This window comes from Oryctolagus cuniculus, chromosome 9 (genome assembly GCF_051225735.1).
Source record: "Oryctolagus cuniculus isolate XC-2025 breed Fujian yellow rabbit chromosome 9, ASM5122573v1, whole genome shotgun sequence".
Classification (NCBI taxonomy): Eukaryota; Metazoa; Chordata; class Mammalia; order Lagomorpha; family Leporidae; genus Oryctolagus; species Oryctolagus cuniculus.
Window position 1 is genome coordinate 988,442 of NC_142875.1, and position 13,014 is coordinate 1,001,455.

The following is a 13,014-nucleotide window of genomic DNA, read 5'->3' on the forward strand; positions in this document are numbered from 1 at the left end:
AACACCCCACACAGCCCCCAAAGCCTGACACCCCACACACAGCACCCAAGCCCGACACCCCACACATAGCACCCCAGCCCGACACCCCGCACACAGCCCCCAGCCCAACACCCCACACAGCCCCCAAAGCCTGACACCCCACACACAGCACCCAAGCCCGACACCCCACACATAGCACCCCAGCCCGACACCCCACACACAGGCACACCAGCCCAACACCCCGCACACAGCACCCCAGCCCGACACCCCGCACACAGCCCCCAGCCCAACACACACACACAGCCCCCAGCCCAACACCCCGCACACAGCACACCAGCCCGACACCCTGCACACAGCCCCCAGCCCAACACCACGCACACAGGCCCCAGCCCAACACCCCACACACAGCCCCCAGCCCAACACCCCGCACACAGCCCCCAGCCCGACATCCCACACACAGCACACCAGCCCAACACCCCGCACACAGCCCCCAGCCCAACACCCCCCACACAGCCCTCAGCCCGACATCCCACACACAGCCCCCAGCCCAACACCCCACACACAGCACACCAGCCCGACACCCCACACACAGCCACCCCAGCCTGACACCCCGCACACAGCACACCAGCCCGACACCCCACACACAGCCACCCCAGCCTGACACCCCACACACGGCCCCCCAGCCCGACACCCCACACACAGCACCCCAGCCCAACACCCCGCACACAGCCCCCCAGCCCGACACCCCACACACAGCACCCCAGCCTGACACCCCGCACACAGCATACCAGCCCAACACCCCACACACAGCCACCCCAGCCTGACACCCTGCACACAGCATGTCAGCCTGACACCTCACACACGGCACCCCGGCCTGACACCCCGCAAACAGCACCCCAGCCCGACACCCCGCACACGGCACACCAGCCTGACACCCTGCACACAGCATGTCAGCCCGACACCCAGCACAACACCCCACATACAGCCCCCGAGCCTGACAGCTCATGGGAAAGCACTCAGCCCTCCAGCCCGAAAGCCCACGGGAAAGCACACAGCACGCCAGCCCGAAAGCCCACACACAGCCCCCCAGCCCGACACCCTGCACACAGCCCCCCAGCCCGACACCCTGCACACAGGTCCGCAGCCTGACACAGCACCCCAGCCCAACACCCCGCACACAGCCCCCCAGCCCGACACCCCCACGGACACTTCAGCAGAAACCGGCACCCGGCCCTGGTGCGCACGTCTCTCAGGGAGGGTCGGGCAGCTGAGCAAGGCGCTCGCTAGGCGATGACCCTGAAGGACATTTTGTCGTGACTGTTCCACAGACTGACTGTGGACTCTCACGTCGATGTTCTCTGTGGAACTGGATCTGTTTTCCAAAATGCACGAGTCGGTTTTGATTAACACTGCGGTTACGCCAAGGGTGCGGCTGCGGGTCAGCAGGCTTCCACCCTGACTGGCGTCCCATGCAGCTCTGGAGACCTGCGCGCCCAGCTCCAGCATGGGGAGGGGACCAGGGAAGCCCAGGGCCGCGCACGGGCCGTCCGGCTCCGTGGGCTGTGGCTCGGGCTCAGAGCGCAGCACCTGGGGGGACTCACCTTGAGCGTGACTGTAAACACCATCACAGTGAACACCAGCGTCCCGAAGGTCCAGTTTCCAAATATCTGGGGGGAAAGGGTCCAGGACAGCGCCTGTGTCCGCGCAGCCTCCCTCACGCACGCACACTCACACCAGCTTTAGCCACGTCGGCCCCGAAGACCGCAGCCCCACGCGGACTACACCCGAGCATGGCACGGCCCCACCCCGCTGCCCCAGGACGCCGGTGATGGGTGATGGGGACTGCTCCAGAGACGACTCCTCGGAACGTTCCCGTCCCTCACAAGCCCCGCCCACCACCCCTGCAGACACCTCCCCCACCTCACACTGACAGCAGGGCAGCGTCAAGGGTGAAGGTGACCCACGCGACAGACACCCGGGACGCAGTGTACAGCAGACACAGGGGACGCCGTCCCCACACGTGACAGACACCAGGACACCAATCCTATATACAACAGACACCGGGACACCAACCCCACATACAACAGACATGCGGGACGCCGTCCCCACACGTGACAGACAAGCAGGGTGCCATCCCAACACTCGACAGACACCCGGGGCGCCGACCCAACATGTGACACACACCCAGATGTCAACCTCACATATGAGACACCCAGGACGCCACCCCCACATACCAGACACCCGGGACGCCAACCCCACATACAACAGACATGCAGGACGCCGTCCCCACATGTGACACACACCTGGGACGCCAACCCTATATACAGCAGACACCCGGGACACCAACCCCACATGTGACAGACACCTGGGACGCTGTCCCCATACACAACAGATACTCGGGATGCCAACCCCACATACAAGACACGGGGGATACCATCCCCACACAACACACACCCGAGACACCGTCCCACACTCAACAGACACTTGGGACGCCGTCCTCATACACAACAGACATCTGGGACGCTGGCCCTACACGACACACACCCGGGACACCATCCCCACACTCAACAGACACATGGGACACCACTCCCACACGCGACAGACACCCGGGACACTGTGACCTTCTTCCTGTCCCTGTGTTGCGAAGGACACATGTGGGCTATGCCTGGGGACTCTGGGGCACACACTTGGCAGAGTCCCCTTCCTCATGGCAAATGCAGCCGCTGGAAGGGTAGCCCACGTGTGACCGTGGTCGCCAGCTCACGGCGCGAGCGGCAGGGGCTGGACACTCCTCGGGACAGCCCCAGGGAATGATGGAAGTGAGGACAGGACGGAGCTGAACGAAGCTGCCAGCGCCACCAGCAGCCAGTCCCACGCCCAGAACCCCAGGCTCCCGACAGCCAGAGTGGCCCAACGAGGGGAGAGGCTGCGGGGGCGGGGGCTCCTCTCCTCCCAGACAGCTCCCAGCGACAGACAGACGGACAGGAAGACAGAACAGGACGCCCACTGCATGGCCGACGCTCTGGGGCAGCACCGGTCACTGGGAGCTGATCTACAAGAACTGCGTCTTTGAGGGGCCGTTGAGAACCCCTCTCCTTGCCTGTGGCCTTCGGTGGCTGGCTGCAGACCACCCCCGATCTGCTGCAAGTGGGAGCCCCAGAACGCTTGCTCCACGCTCCCCCCGGCACTGCACGGATGGGAGTGGCAGGCGCCATGTGCCACAGGGACCGCTTCCCCAGCGGACAGCAGCCCCACCCCAGGGCATTCCCGTGCCTCAAGCCTTAGGACCATGCTCTTACGAGATGGTACTGACAGTGTGGGGGACACACGTCTCAGGGACCCACCCCGGGCCAGTCCCGCCAGGCCACTGACACAAGACTAATATCCTCACCCTTCCTCCCTCTGGAGATGAGCGTTTTAGGAGCAAGTTTTCTGCTCAAAAATGCCTGCAGCCAAGATCAATTTAGTTCTGATGCTAGACTTCCGCACAGCACACAGAAGTTCCATGGTCACAAGGCGAAGGCAGCAGCTCCCAGCATCCCTCTCACCCACTCCTGCAGTCCTGCACCTGAGGCCTGCTCAAGCTCCAACTCCTTCATGGCCGTTCTCACACTCGGCTCCAGAACCCCTGAGGATCCAACCCCACACTCAGCTCCAGAACCCCTGAGGCTCCACACCCCACACTCAGCTCCAGAACCTGAGTCTCCAACCCCACACTCAGCTCCAGAACCCCTGAGGCTCCATGTCCCACACTCAATCTAGAACCCTGCGGTTCCACACCCCACACTCAGTTCTAGAACCCCCGAGGATCCATGTCCCACACTCAGCTCCAGAACCCCAAAGGCTCCAACCCCACACTCAGCTCCAGAACCCCCGAGGCTCCATGTCCCACACTCAATCTAGAACCCTGCGGTTCTACACCCCACACTCAGTTCTAGAACCCCCAAGGCTCCATGTCCCACACTCAGCTGCAGAACCCCGGAGGATCCACACCCCACACTCAGCTCCAGAACCCCTGAGGCTCCACACCCCACACTCAGCTCTAGAATCCCCGAGGCTCCACACCCCACACTCAGCTCCAGAACCCCTGAGGCTCCATGTCCCACACTCAATCTAGAACCCTGCGGTTCTACACCCCACACTCAGTTCTAGAACCCCCAAGGCTCCATGTCCCACACTCAGCTGCAGAACCCCGGAGGATCCACACCCCACACTCAGCTCCAGAACCCCTGAGGCTCCACACCCCACACTCAGCTCTAGAATCCCCGAGGCTCCACACCCCACACTCAGCTCCAGAACCCCTGAGGCTCCATGTCCCACACTCAGCTCCAGAACCCCTGAGGCTCCATGTCCCACACTCAATCTAGAACCCTGCAGTTCCACACCCCACACTCAGCTCCAGAACCCCCGAGGACCCACACCCCACACTCAGCTCCAGAACCCCCGAGGACCCACACCCCACACTCAGCTCCAGAACCCCCGAGGCTCCATGTCCCACACTCAATCTAGAACCCTGAGGCTCCACACCCCACACTCAGCTCTAGAATCCCCGAGGACCCAACCCCACACTCAGCTCTAGAACCCTGGGGCTCCACACCCCACACTCAGCTCCAGAACCCCCGAGGACCCAACCCCACACTCAGCTCTAGAACCCCCGAAGCTCCACACACCCCCCCCCCATCACCCAGGATCCCTGACACACAACTGCAAGCTCGTCGTCTTGAGACTCCTGTGTGGCATGCAAGTGAGAAGGAAGGCCTGCTCCCGGGGGGCACTGGAAGATGCTTTGTTTTCATGCGTTTCCCTCTCACAATGCTATCGCGGTCCTCTTTGTCCTAATACCTCTGGTACACATCCTCTCTGATGCAGCGGGCCTCTGGCCTGGGCTGCAATGGTCACACGGCTAAGGAGAGCCAGGAGGGCTCCTGTCCCCGAGGGTCTGCAGCCCCCTGATCACAGCCTTTCCAGTGTAGCAGTGCATGTTAACCGCCCCCCCGCCCAGGACAAAGATGCAGAAACTAAAAACCAGGAGTCAGGAGGAGAGGGCTGCCCTGGGCGTCTCCTGCAGCCACCCCAGCTCTTCCTTCCCAGTGCTACTGAGTCCTGACACACGCCCCCTCGCAGCCTGTCACGCACATCGGGCTTGGTCTCGGCCACAGCCCCAAGCCCACACGGCGAGGAGCTTTGGTGAGCTGGGTACTTTCCACCCTTCGGCGCTTCACCACAAATGCTACCACAAATCAGCACCGACTGCCCCAGGCCCTGGCCCACACCCCTGCCACGAGCCCCAGCAGCTCTCAGGTGAGCAGTGGGGGCTCTGCCAGGACTGGCTGGTGTGGGGCAGCTGAGCTCTCAGCCCCGAGCTGCAGGTCCCATGGGCTTCACTGGCCCCTGTGCCTTCTCTATCCTGGTCTCTTTTTCCAATCCCACTTCAAATTTTTTTTTCAATTTTTATTTATTTATTTATGAGATACAGTTTCAGGGGTGTAGTGGGCTAAGCCTTGCCTGTGGCACCAGCATCCCATATCGGTGCTGGTTCTAGTCCCTCCCTATAGCCCCTCTTCCGATCTAGCTCTCTGCTATGGCCTGGGAAAGCAGTCGAAGACGGCCCAAGTGCTTGGCCCCCACACCCACGTGTGAGACCTGGAGGACAGGCTCCTGGCTCCTGGCTTCGGATCGGCCCAGCTCAGCCTTTGCAGCCATGTGGGGAGTGAACCAGCGGATGGGAGACCTTTCTCTCTCTGAAACTCTACTTCTCAAATGAAGTCTTTAAAATTTTTTTAAAAAAGAGAGAGTTTCAGAGAGAGGGAGAGACAGAGAGAAAGGTCTTCCATCTGCTGGTCCACTCCCCACATGGCTGCAAAGGCCAGAGTTAGGAGATCCAGAGCCAGGAGCCTCCTCCGGGTCACACATGTGGGTGCAGGGGCCAAGCACTTGGGCCATCTTCGACTGCTTTCCCAGGCCATAGCAGAGAGCGGGATCAGAAGAGGAGTGGCAGGCACTAGAACCAGCGCCTGTATGGGATGCCGGCACTGCAGGCAGAGGCCTAGCCCACCACGCCACAGCGCCAGCCCCCCATGTAAGTGCTAAGGAGCACCCTGTCTATAGCTGCCGGCAGCATGTGAGTGACAGGCAGGGGCAGGGCATCTCCCAGGCTGGCACAGATACAGTGGCTGCAGCTGCCCTGATGGCCAGGGTGTGGGAGTGGCCAAAAAGAAATGAGGGGTAGCACGGAGCGAGGACCACCCAGCCCAGCAGGGGATGCCTGCGGCTGCAGGTGGAGGAGGGCACCCAGCCAGCGCCTTTGAGGACAGGCAGTGCCTGTGCCCTGTGCCCCGACACTGTGTGTGGGGGAGCCCCGGCACACGCCTGTCACTTCCCTGCCACTCCGCACTCACGTGACCTATACCAGTTATGTAATCTGCACTCGCTCCTCAACTTTCATTGAAAAAAATGCCAGCTGAGAGGGTGCTGTCGCCAGACAGGGCGACGCGTGGAAGTGAGGGGGAGTGGGGAACCGCCACCACCGTCCCGGACACGCCAGAGGCTGCCTCGCACTGCCCACGGGAAACCTCACAGACACAGGAGAGCAGAGGACAGCGCTGCTCCACTCCACGTTTGGCCCGGCAGCACTCAACCTATGCAGTCAGAGTACGTCAGGACACAGAGTATGTTCTAGAAAAATGTGGTTTTTACAACAAAATAAGATTTTAGTGAATTCCCAAGACTGACAGTAAAACTCGGGAAGATGATAGCTGCCTTCCACGGACAGCCCGTGGCAACTCTCATACCCCCGGGGAGAAAGCACACGCAAGGGGGTGAGCAAACCACCCGGGACACGCGGCCAGACATCTGGGTGCTGACGCAACAGGGCCACGGCACAGACCACGTGGCCTGTTCCACTGAGGAGATGAAAAGCATTTGCTTGTAGCTGGCCCTGGCGGGGCTGACACGGTGGCTTTCTCTGGCGTGAACAGCACTGCTTGCTCACTTGTGACACTTAAGAAAGGAACAGAAGCCGGCGCCGCGGCTCAGTAGGCTAATCCTCCGCCTAGCGGCGCCGGCACACCGGGTTCTAGTCCCGGTCGGGGCGCCGGATTCTGTCCCGGTTGCCCCTCTTCCAGGCCAGCCCTCTGCTGTGGCCAGGGAGTGCAGTGGAGGATGGCCCAGGTGCTTGGGCCCTGCACCCCATGGGAGACCAGGAAAAACACCTGGCTCCTGGCTCCTGCCATCGGATCAGCGCGGTGCGCCGGCCGCAGCGCGCCGGCCGCGGCGGCCATTGGAGGGTGAACCAACGGCAAAGGAAGACCTTTCTCTCTGTCTCTCTCTCTCACTGTCCACTCTGCCTGTCAAAAAAAAAAAAAAAAAAAAAAAAGAAAGGAACAGCTGGAGTCCACGCAATCCCTGCCAGAGTGGCACAGGTGCACCTCGCCCGCCGTCCCCAAGGCCCTCACACGCCTGCCCACGCTGCCTCTTTTTCAAAGTGAAGGGAAGGTCAGACACATGGGATCAACTTAACACACTCCTGACACCACTGCACCCCAACACAGACCCCGAGGACAGGCACCGGGTGCGGGGGGAGGGGGCACACGAGCGCTGAAGTGGGGGAGGGGGCAGGCGGCTAACAGTGTTTCTACCGACAAAGCACACAGAAGAAGTCACATCGGAAAATATTTTTGAGAAATATTTCATTTGTAAAGCACTCCAGAAACACAGAGGACAAAGCCACGGCCGTCTTACCATGTGTGTGCTGGTGGTCATTATCTGAGGGTGGGAAGGGAAGCAAGCAGCAAAAAGAAAAAAGCAAGAAACAAATAAAACACACCCCAGAAATCCCGCCAACAACCGGAGCTGACCGCTCTTAGAGAACCGTAAACCTTCTCTTTGCAAAGGGAACAGCACGTAAGAACTCGCGAGAAGATACTGCGTTACTCGGGAGTAACCTGCACACTGGAAAAGCAAGGCCTCCCTGGTGTGACTGAGCCGCTGGGCACCGGCTAAGGGTGAAACGCGAGCTACAGAAGCCGCTTTAAGGCTTTAAGGAAACCCTGCGAGGGCCTGGTCTTAGAGCGGGCCGGGGCTCCCCGGGGCTCGGGGCGACACGGAGGGAGCGTGGGCACCTCGCCGCTCCGTGGAACCCGACAGACACCGGACACACGCTCTAGCCCTCAGGGACCCTCAGCCTGCTCTGCGCTGGCGCTGTGACGGGTGATGGCACGGGGTCAGCGCGCGCTCTTAAGCAGCTAAATCAACAAGACCACGCTGGTACTGACCTGGCCATTGCTGGTCACCGTTGTATTTTCAAACATGAAATAAGCACCAAAGAAAAATACCAGGGCGTCAAAGACTCCCAAGAACGTCCAGTAAATGAACACCCGCCAGCGGAGCAGTGCGTTCTTGGCGATGTCTCTGCAAGGGAAAGAGGGGACGTGGTGGGGACCTTGGGCCGGGGCTCCGGGGCCACCGCGCTCTGCAGGGCAGGCGAGGTCAGCATTCAGTATGCGTTGCCCGGCAGGGGAAGCTGCTGGGGTTTAGGACACGGCACACTGCCCACGCGGACCTTCCACCGGCCTGCCAGCCTCTGTCCTCACTCACATGTGACACCTGACGTCCCCGGGGTCACCCCTACTTCTGAGAGCGACGCAGAGCGACGGGCGCACGCTGACATTCAGCAGCTGCCTGAAGCCTCCAGCCTGTGACTGCGCCCGTTACGGCTGCAGACGCCTCTCAGCTCTGTGAGGGCATGTGAACACCCACAGTCTCCCCCTGCGTGTACATCTAACATGGCTGGGCTCTCTGCAGTCTCCCCCTGTGTGCACATCTAACACGGCCGGGCTCTCTGCAGTCTCCCCCTCATGCACATCTAACACAGCCGGGCTCTCTGCAGTCTCCCCCTGCACGCACATCTAACACGGCCGGGCTCTCTGCAGTCTCCCCCTGCGTGCACTTCTGACACAGCCAGGCTCTCTGCAGTCTCCCCCTGCGTGCACATCTAACACGGCTGGGCTCTCTGCAGTCTCCTCCTGCACGCACATCTAACACGGCTGGGCTCTCTGCAGTCTCCCCCTCATGCACATCTAACACAGCCGGGCTCTCTGCAGTCTCCCCCTGCGTGCACATCTAACACGGCTGGGCTCTCTGCAGTCTCCCCCTGCACGCACATCTAACACGGCCGGGCTCTCTGCAGTCTCCCCTGTGTGCATTTCTGACACAGCCGGGCTCTCTCTGGCATCTGGTCTCTTCCCGTTTGCTCACACACTGCACACTCAGCTCACCCTCTCACTGTCCTCCTGCGTCACATGGGGACTACCACACCTCCAGCCCCAGGGCACAGCGGTGATGAGGGTAGCAGTTACAGAAGTGAGTGTGCAGCCAAGTGCACGTGTGCGTGTGCCCGCACACACACGCATGTCACCCGGAGGACGAGTGAGGCCGGGGCCATCTGAGGGGCAGGGCGGGGGGGACTGAGCCCACTGAGCCTCTCTGTGCTTCTCCCGACAACCACGTATGGATCTAAGGGTATCTGCAAAGCAAGGCTAAGTACAAAGACCACGGAGGACAGGGATGTCCGGTCTGCGGGAGGAGCACCCGGTCAGAGCCGTTCCTTCCTTTTTCTCCTTAAAGAGAACACACTGGGCATTTCAGGGACACGGAAGAACCCTGGCCCCGGGTCCCCAACAGCTGTCAGAGGCACTGAGGTGAGTACACCACACTGCAACCGTGCTGCTTCCACACCGATCCCTGGGGGCTCCCATGCTGCCCACCAGCCTTCACTGGAAGCCGTCAGCCCCGCCCCCGTCCCCACATGCTGGGAGGGTCACGGGGGACAGACCTGTACAGCACTGGAAGCCGTCAGCCCCGCCCCCGTCCCCACACGCTGGGAGGGTCACGGGGGACAGACCTGTACAGCACTGGAAGCCGTCAGCCCCGCCCCCGTCCCCACATGCTGGGAGGGTCACGGGGGACAGACCTGTACAGCACTGGAAGCCGTCAGCCCGCCCCCGTCCCCACGTGCTGGGAGGGTCACGGGGGACAGACCTGTACAGCACTGGAAGCCGTCAGCCACCCCCCCATCCCCACGCGCTGGGAGGGTCACGGGACAGACCTGTACAGCACTGGGTCCCTCTTGAGGGCGTCGGCACTGACGTGCTGCTCCATCAGGCTGTACAGGAGGATGGGAAGCGAGGTGAAGGTGATGTTGTACAGGGTCAGATACGCAGTGTCGTACAGGGTCTGCAGGAGAGAGCACAGGTCAGACACGCGGTCACACAGGGTGTGCAGGAGAGAGCACGGGTCAGATACGCGGTGTCATACAGGGTCTGCAGGAGAGAGCACAGGTCAGACACGCGGTGTCCTACAGGGTCTGCAGCAGAGAGCACGGGTCAGACACGCGGTGTCACACAGGGTGTGCAGGAGAGAGCACGGGTCAGACACGCGGTGTCCTACAGGGTCTGCAGGAGAGAGCACGGGTCAGACACGCGGTGTCACACAGGGTGTGCAGGAGAGAGCAGGGGTCAGACACGCAGTGTCACACAGGGTGTGCAGGAGAGAACATGGGTCAGACACGCGGTGTCACACAGGGTGTGCAGGAGAGAGCACAGGTCAGACACGCGGTGTCCTACAGGGTCTGCAGGAGAGAGCACGGGTCAGACACGCGGTGTCACACAGGGTGTGCAGGAGAGAGCACGGGTCAGACACGCGGTGTCACACAGGGTGTGCAGGAGAGAGCAGGGGTCAGACACGCAGTGTCACACAGGGTGTGCAGGAGAGAACATGGGTCAGACATGCAGTGTCACACAGGGTGTGCAGGAGAGAACACGGGTCAGACATGCGGTGTCACACAGGGTGTGCAGGAGAGCATGGGGTGAGACACGTGGTGTCACCCAGGGTGTGCAGGAGAGCATGGGGTGAGACACGCGGTGTCACACAGGGTGTGCAGGAGAGCATGGGGTGAGACACGTGGTGTCACACAGGGTGTGCAGGAGAGCACGGGTCAGACATGCAGCGTCCTACAGGGTGTGCAGGAGAGCATGGGGTGAGACACGTGGTGTCATACAGGGTGTGCAGGAGAGACCACGGGTCAGACACGCGGTGTCACACAGGGTGTGCAGGAGAGCATGGGGTGAGACACGCGGTGTCACACAGGGTGTGCAGGAGAGAGCACGGGTCAGACACGTGGTGTCACACAAGGTGTGCAGGGGGACAGAGATTCACAGACAACAGCTATCTCTTACATGCTGTTTTGATGTTTTCACTAAAGAATGTGTTTAATTTACAAAGAACCACAGACACACATAAAATGCACAAACGCGTGTATCTACAGCTACGGAAGGACCGGAAGAAATCCGTGCCCCCCACGTAAACCAGAGAGGACTGTGCTCACTGCCTGCAAAGGGCCGGTTCTCGCCTGCCCACCCCACCACTGCAAATTTGAAACCAAAGTGAGAGGGAACTACATTGCTGAAGTATCCGCAGTCTGATCGCCAGCTTCAGGCTTTGTCTCCCGTGGGCCTGGGCCCGCTGACGGCAGTAGGTGACCGTGGTCCTGAGCACACAGGCCCGAGGGTGACAGAGGCGGAGTCTGCCTGGCGGTGGGTGCTGTGCGCCCTCCGTGTCCTGGCTCAGTACTGCCTCCACCTAGCGCCCAGTCCGGCACTGCGGTGGGCCAGACTGCAGTGAGCAGGACACGCGTGGGCGTCCCAGGATCCCTGCAGTGAGGGTCAGAATGCCCACACCGTGTGCTGGGCTTGGGGCGGTCGGCTCTCGCCCACGTCATCCACTGGCCTGCATCCCGAGACTGCTCGGCAGCAAGCACCCTGGCCCCGGGCAGCACCCACAGCGTCCTGGGACGGGGGCAGCGGGGCTGATCGCTGTCCCCGGGAGGGGTCGCCTGCACACCCCTGACGTGGGCCCTGGGCCCCCGCCCACTCACCTGCTGTGAGAAGCCACAGAAGAACTGGTACAGAAACTGCGGGAAGATGAAGCAGACGTTCTGAAAGACAAGGCGCACGGGTGCCAGTGAGAGCCCGGCTCCGCCCAGGACGCGCCCCCCGCCGGGGCGGGGCCCCAAGCCGCCCCGTGTCTGCAGCTGAAACGTGCAGACAGGGCCCCGGCCACTCTAGGGGCCGTGTTAGGGACTCGGAAGGCGAGCGGGGTCAGCCTCCCCAGGCAGGGCTGTTTCAGAGTGAGCGTGCCCCTCCTCGGACCCTGCAAGTGGGCTCTTCCCCGGGGCCCACGCTGACTTCCGCGGTGCTGAGAAGTGGCAGAGGATTCCTCGCCCGCAGTCCCTTTAGCGCCAGATAAGGGCCGCGCCGACAGACGCGCCGGCGGCGGATGGGGCAGGCCCGCACCTTGTAGAAGAAGTACTGCACGAGCTCGGCTATCCGGATGTAGTAGAAGTGCCCGTGCACCAGCAGCATCTTCTTCAGGTGCTTGAACTTGGGGATTGCATAGTCGCTGTTCCTCGCCGCCTGGCGGCCTTCCTTCCCGATGACACCTGGAACGGGTCAGTGTGCTGAGCGGCCCACGGGAGCAGGCAGTGAGAGGCGCCACGAGAGGCACGGCCAGGGCAGGAGACACCCCTATCATGAACACCCCGTCCCCAGGACAGGCACGGGCACAGGCCCAGGTGTCGGGTCCTCACCCACGCCCATGTGGCAGGCCCACACCCACACGGCAGGTCCTCACCCACCTGCACGTGGCAGCTCCACACCCATGCCCACACCATATGGAGGTGCCCACACCACGTGGAGGGTTCTCACCTACACGACGTAGGTGTGGGTCCTCACCCACGCCCATGTGGCAGGCCCACACCCACACGGCACGTCCTCACCCACATGCACGTGGCAGGTCCACACCCATGCCCACACCATGTGGAGGACCCATGCCCACGTGGAGGGTTCTCACCTACACGACATAGGTGTGGGTCCTCACCCACGCCCACGTGGCAGGCCCACACCCACACGGCACATCCTCACCCACCTGCACGTGGCAGCTCCACACCCATGCCCACACCATGTGGAGGACCCATGCCCA

The 13,014-nt window shown here is 61.9% G+C and overlaps 1 protein-coding gene across 6 annotated transcripts in view; it reads right to left on the bottom strand.

Annotated features, from left to right (window-relative positions):
- ATP11A (ATPase phospholipid transporting 11A) overlaps positions 1–13,014 on the bottom strand; it is a 132,517-nt gene that overhangs the window by 9,152 nt on the left and 110,351 nt on the right. For 3 of the 6 annotated variants that reach the window (XM_070048371.2, XM_089303369.1, XM_089303370.1), the window contains exons 22-27: positions 12,330–12,475; positions 11,912–11,971; positions 10,085–10,212; positions 8,253–8,388; positions 7,720–7,743; positions 1,581–1,646 (exon numbers count right to left, since the gene is read on the bottom strand). In XM_070048371.2, coding sequence (XP_069904472.1) covers positions 1,581–1,646; positions 7,720–7,743; positions 8,253–8,388; positions 10,085–10,212; positions 11,912–11,971; positions 12,330–12,475 — 560 coding nt within the window. The remainder of the gene's footprint in view (positions 1–1,580; positions 1,647–7,719; positions 7,744–8,252; positions 8,389–10,084; positions 10,213–11,911; positions 11,972–12,329; positions 12,476–13,014) is intronic. The other 3 variants (XM_089303368.1, XM_089303371.1, XM_089303372.1) reach the window with 1 other exon arrangement.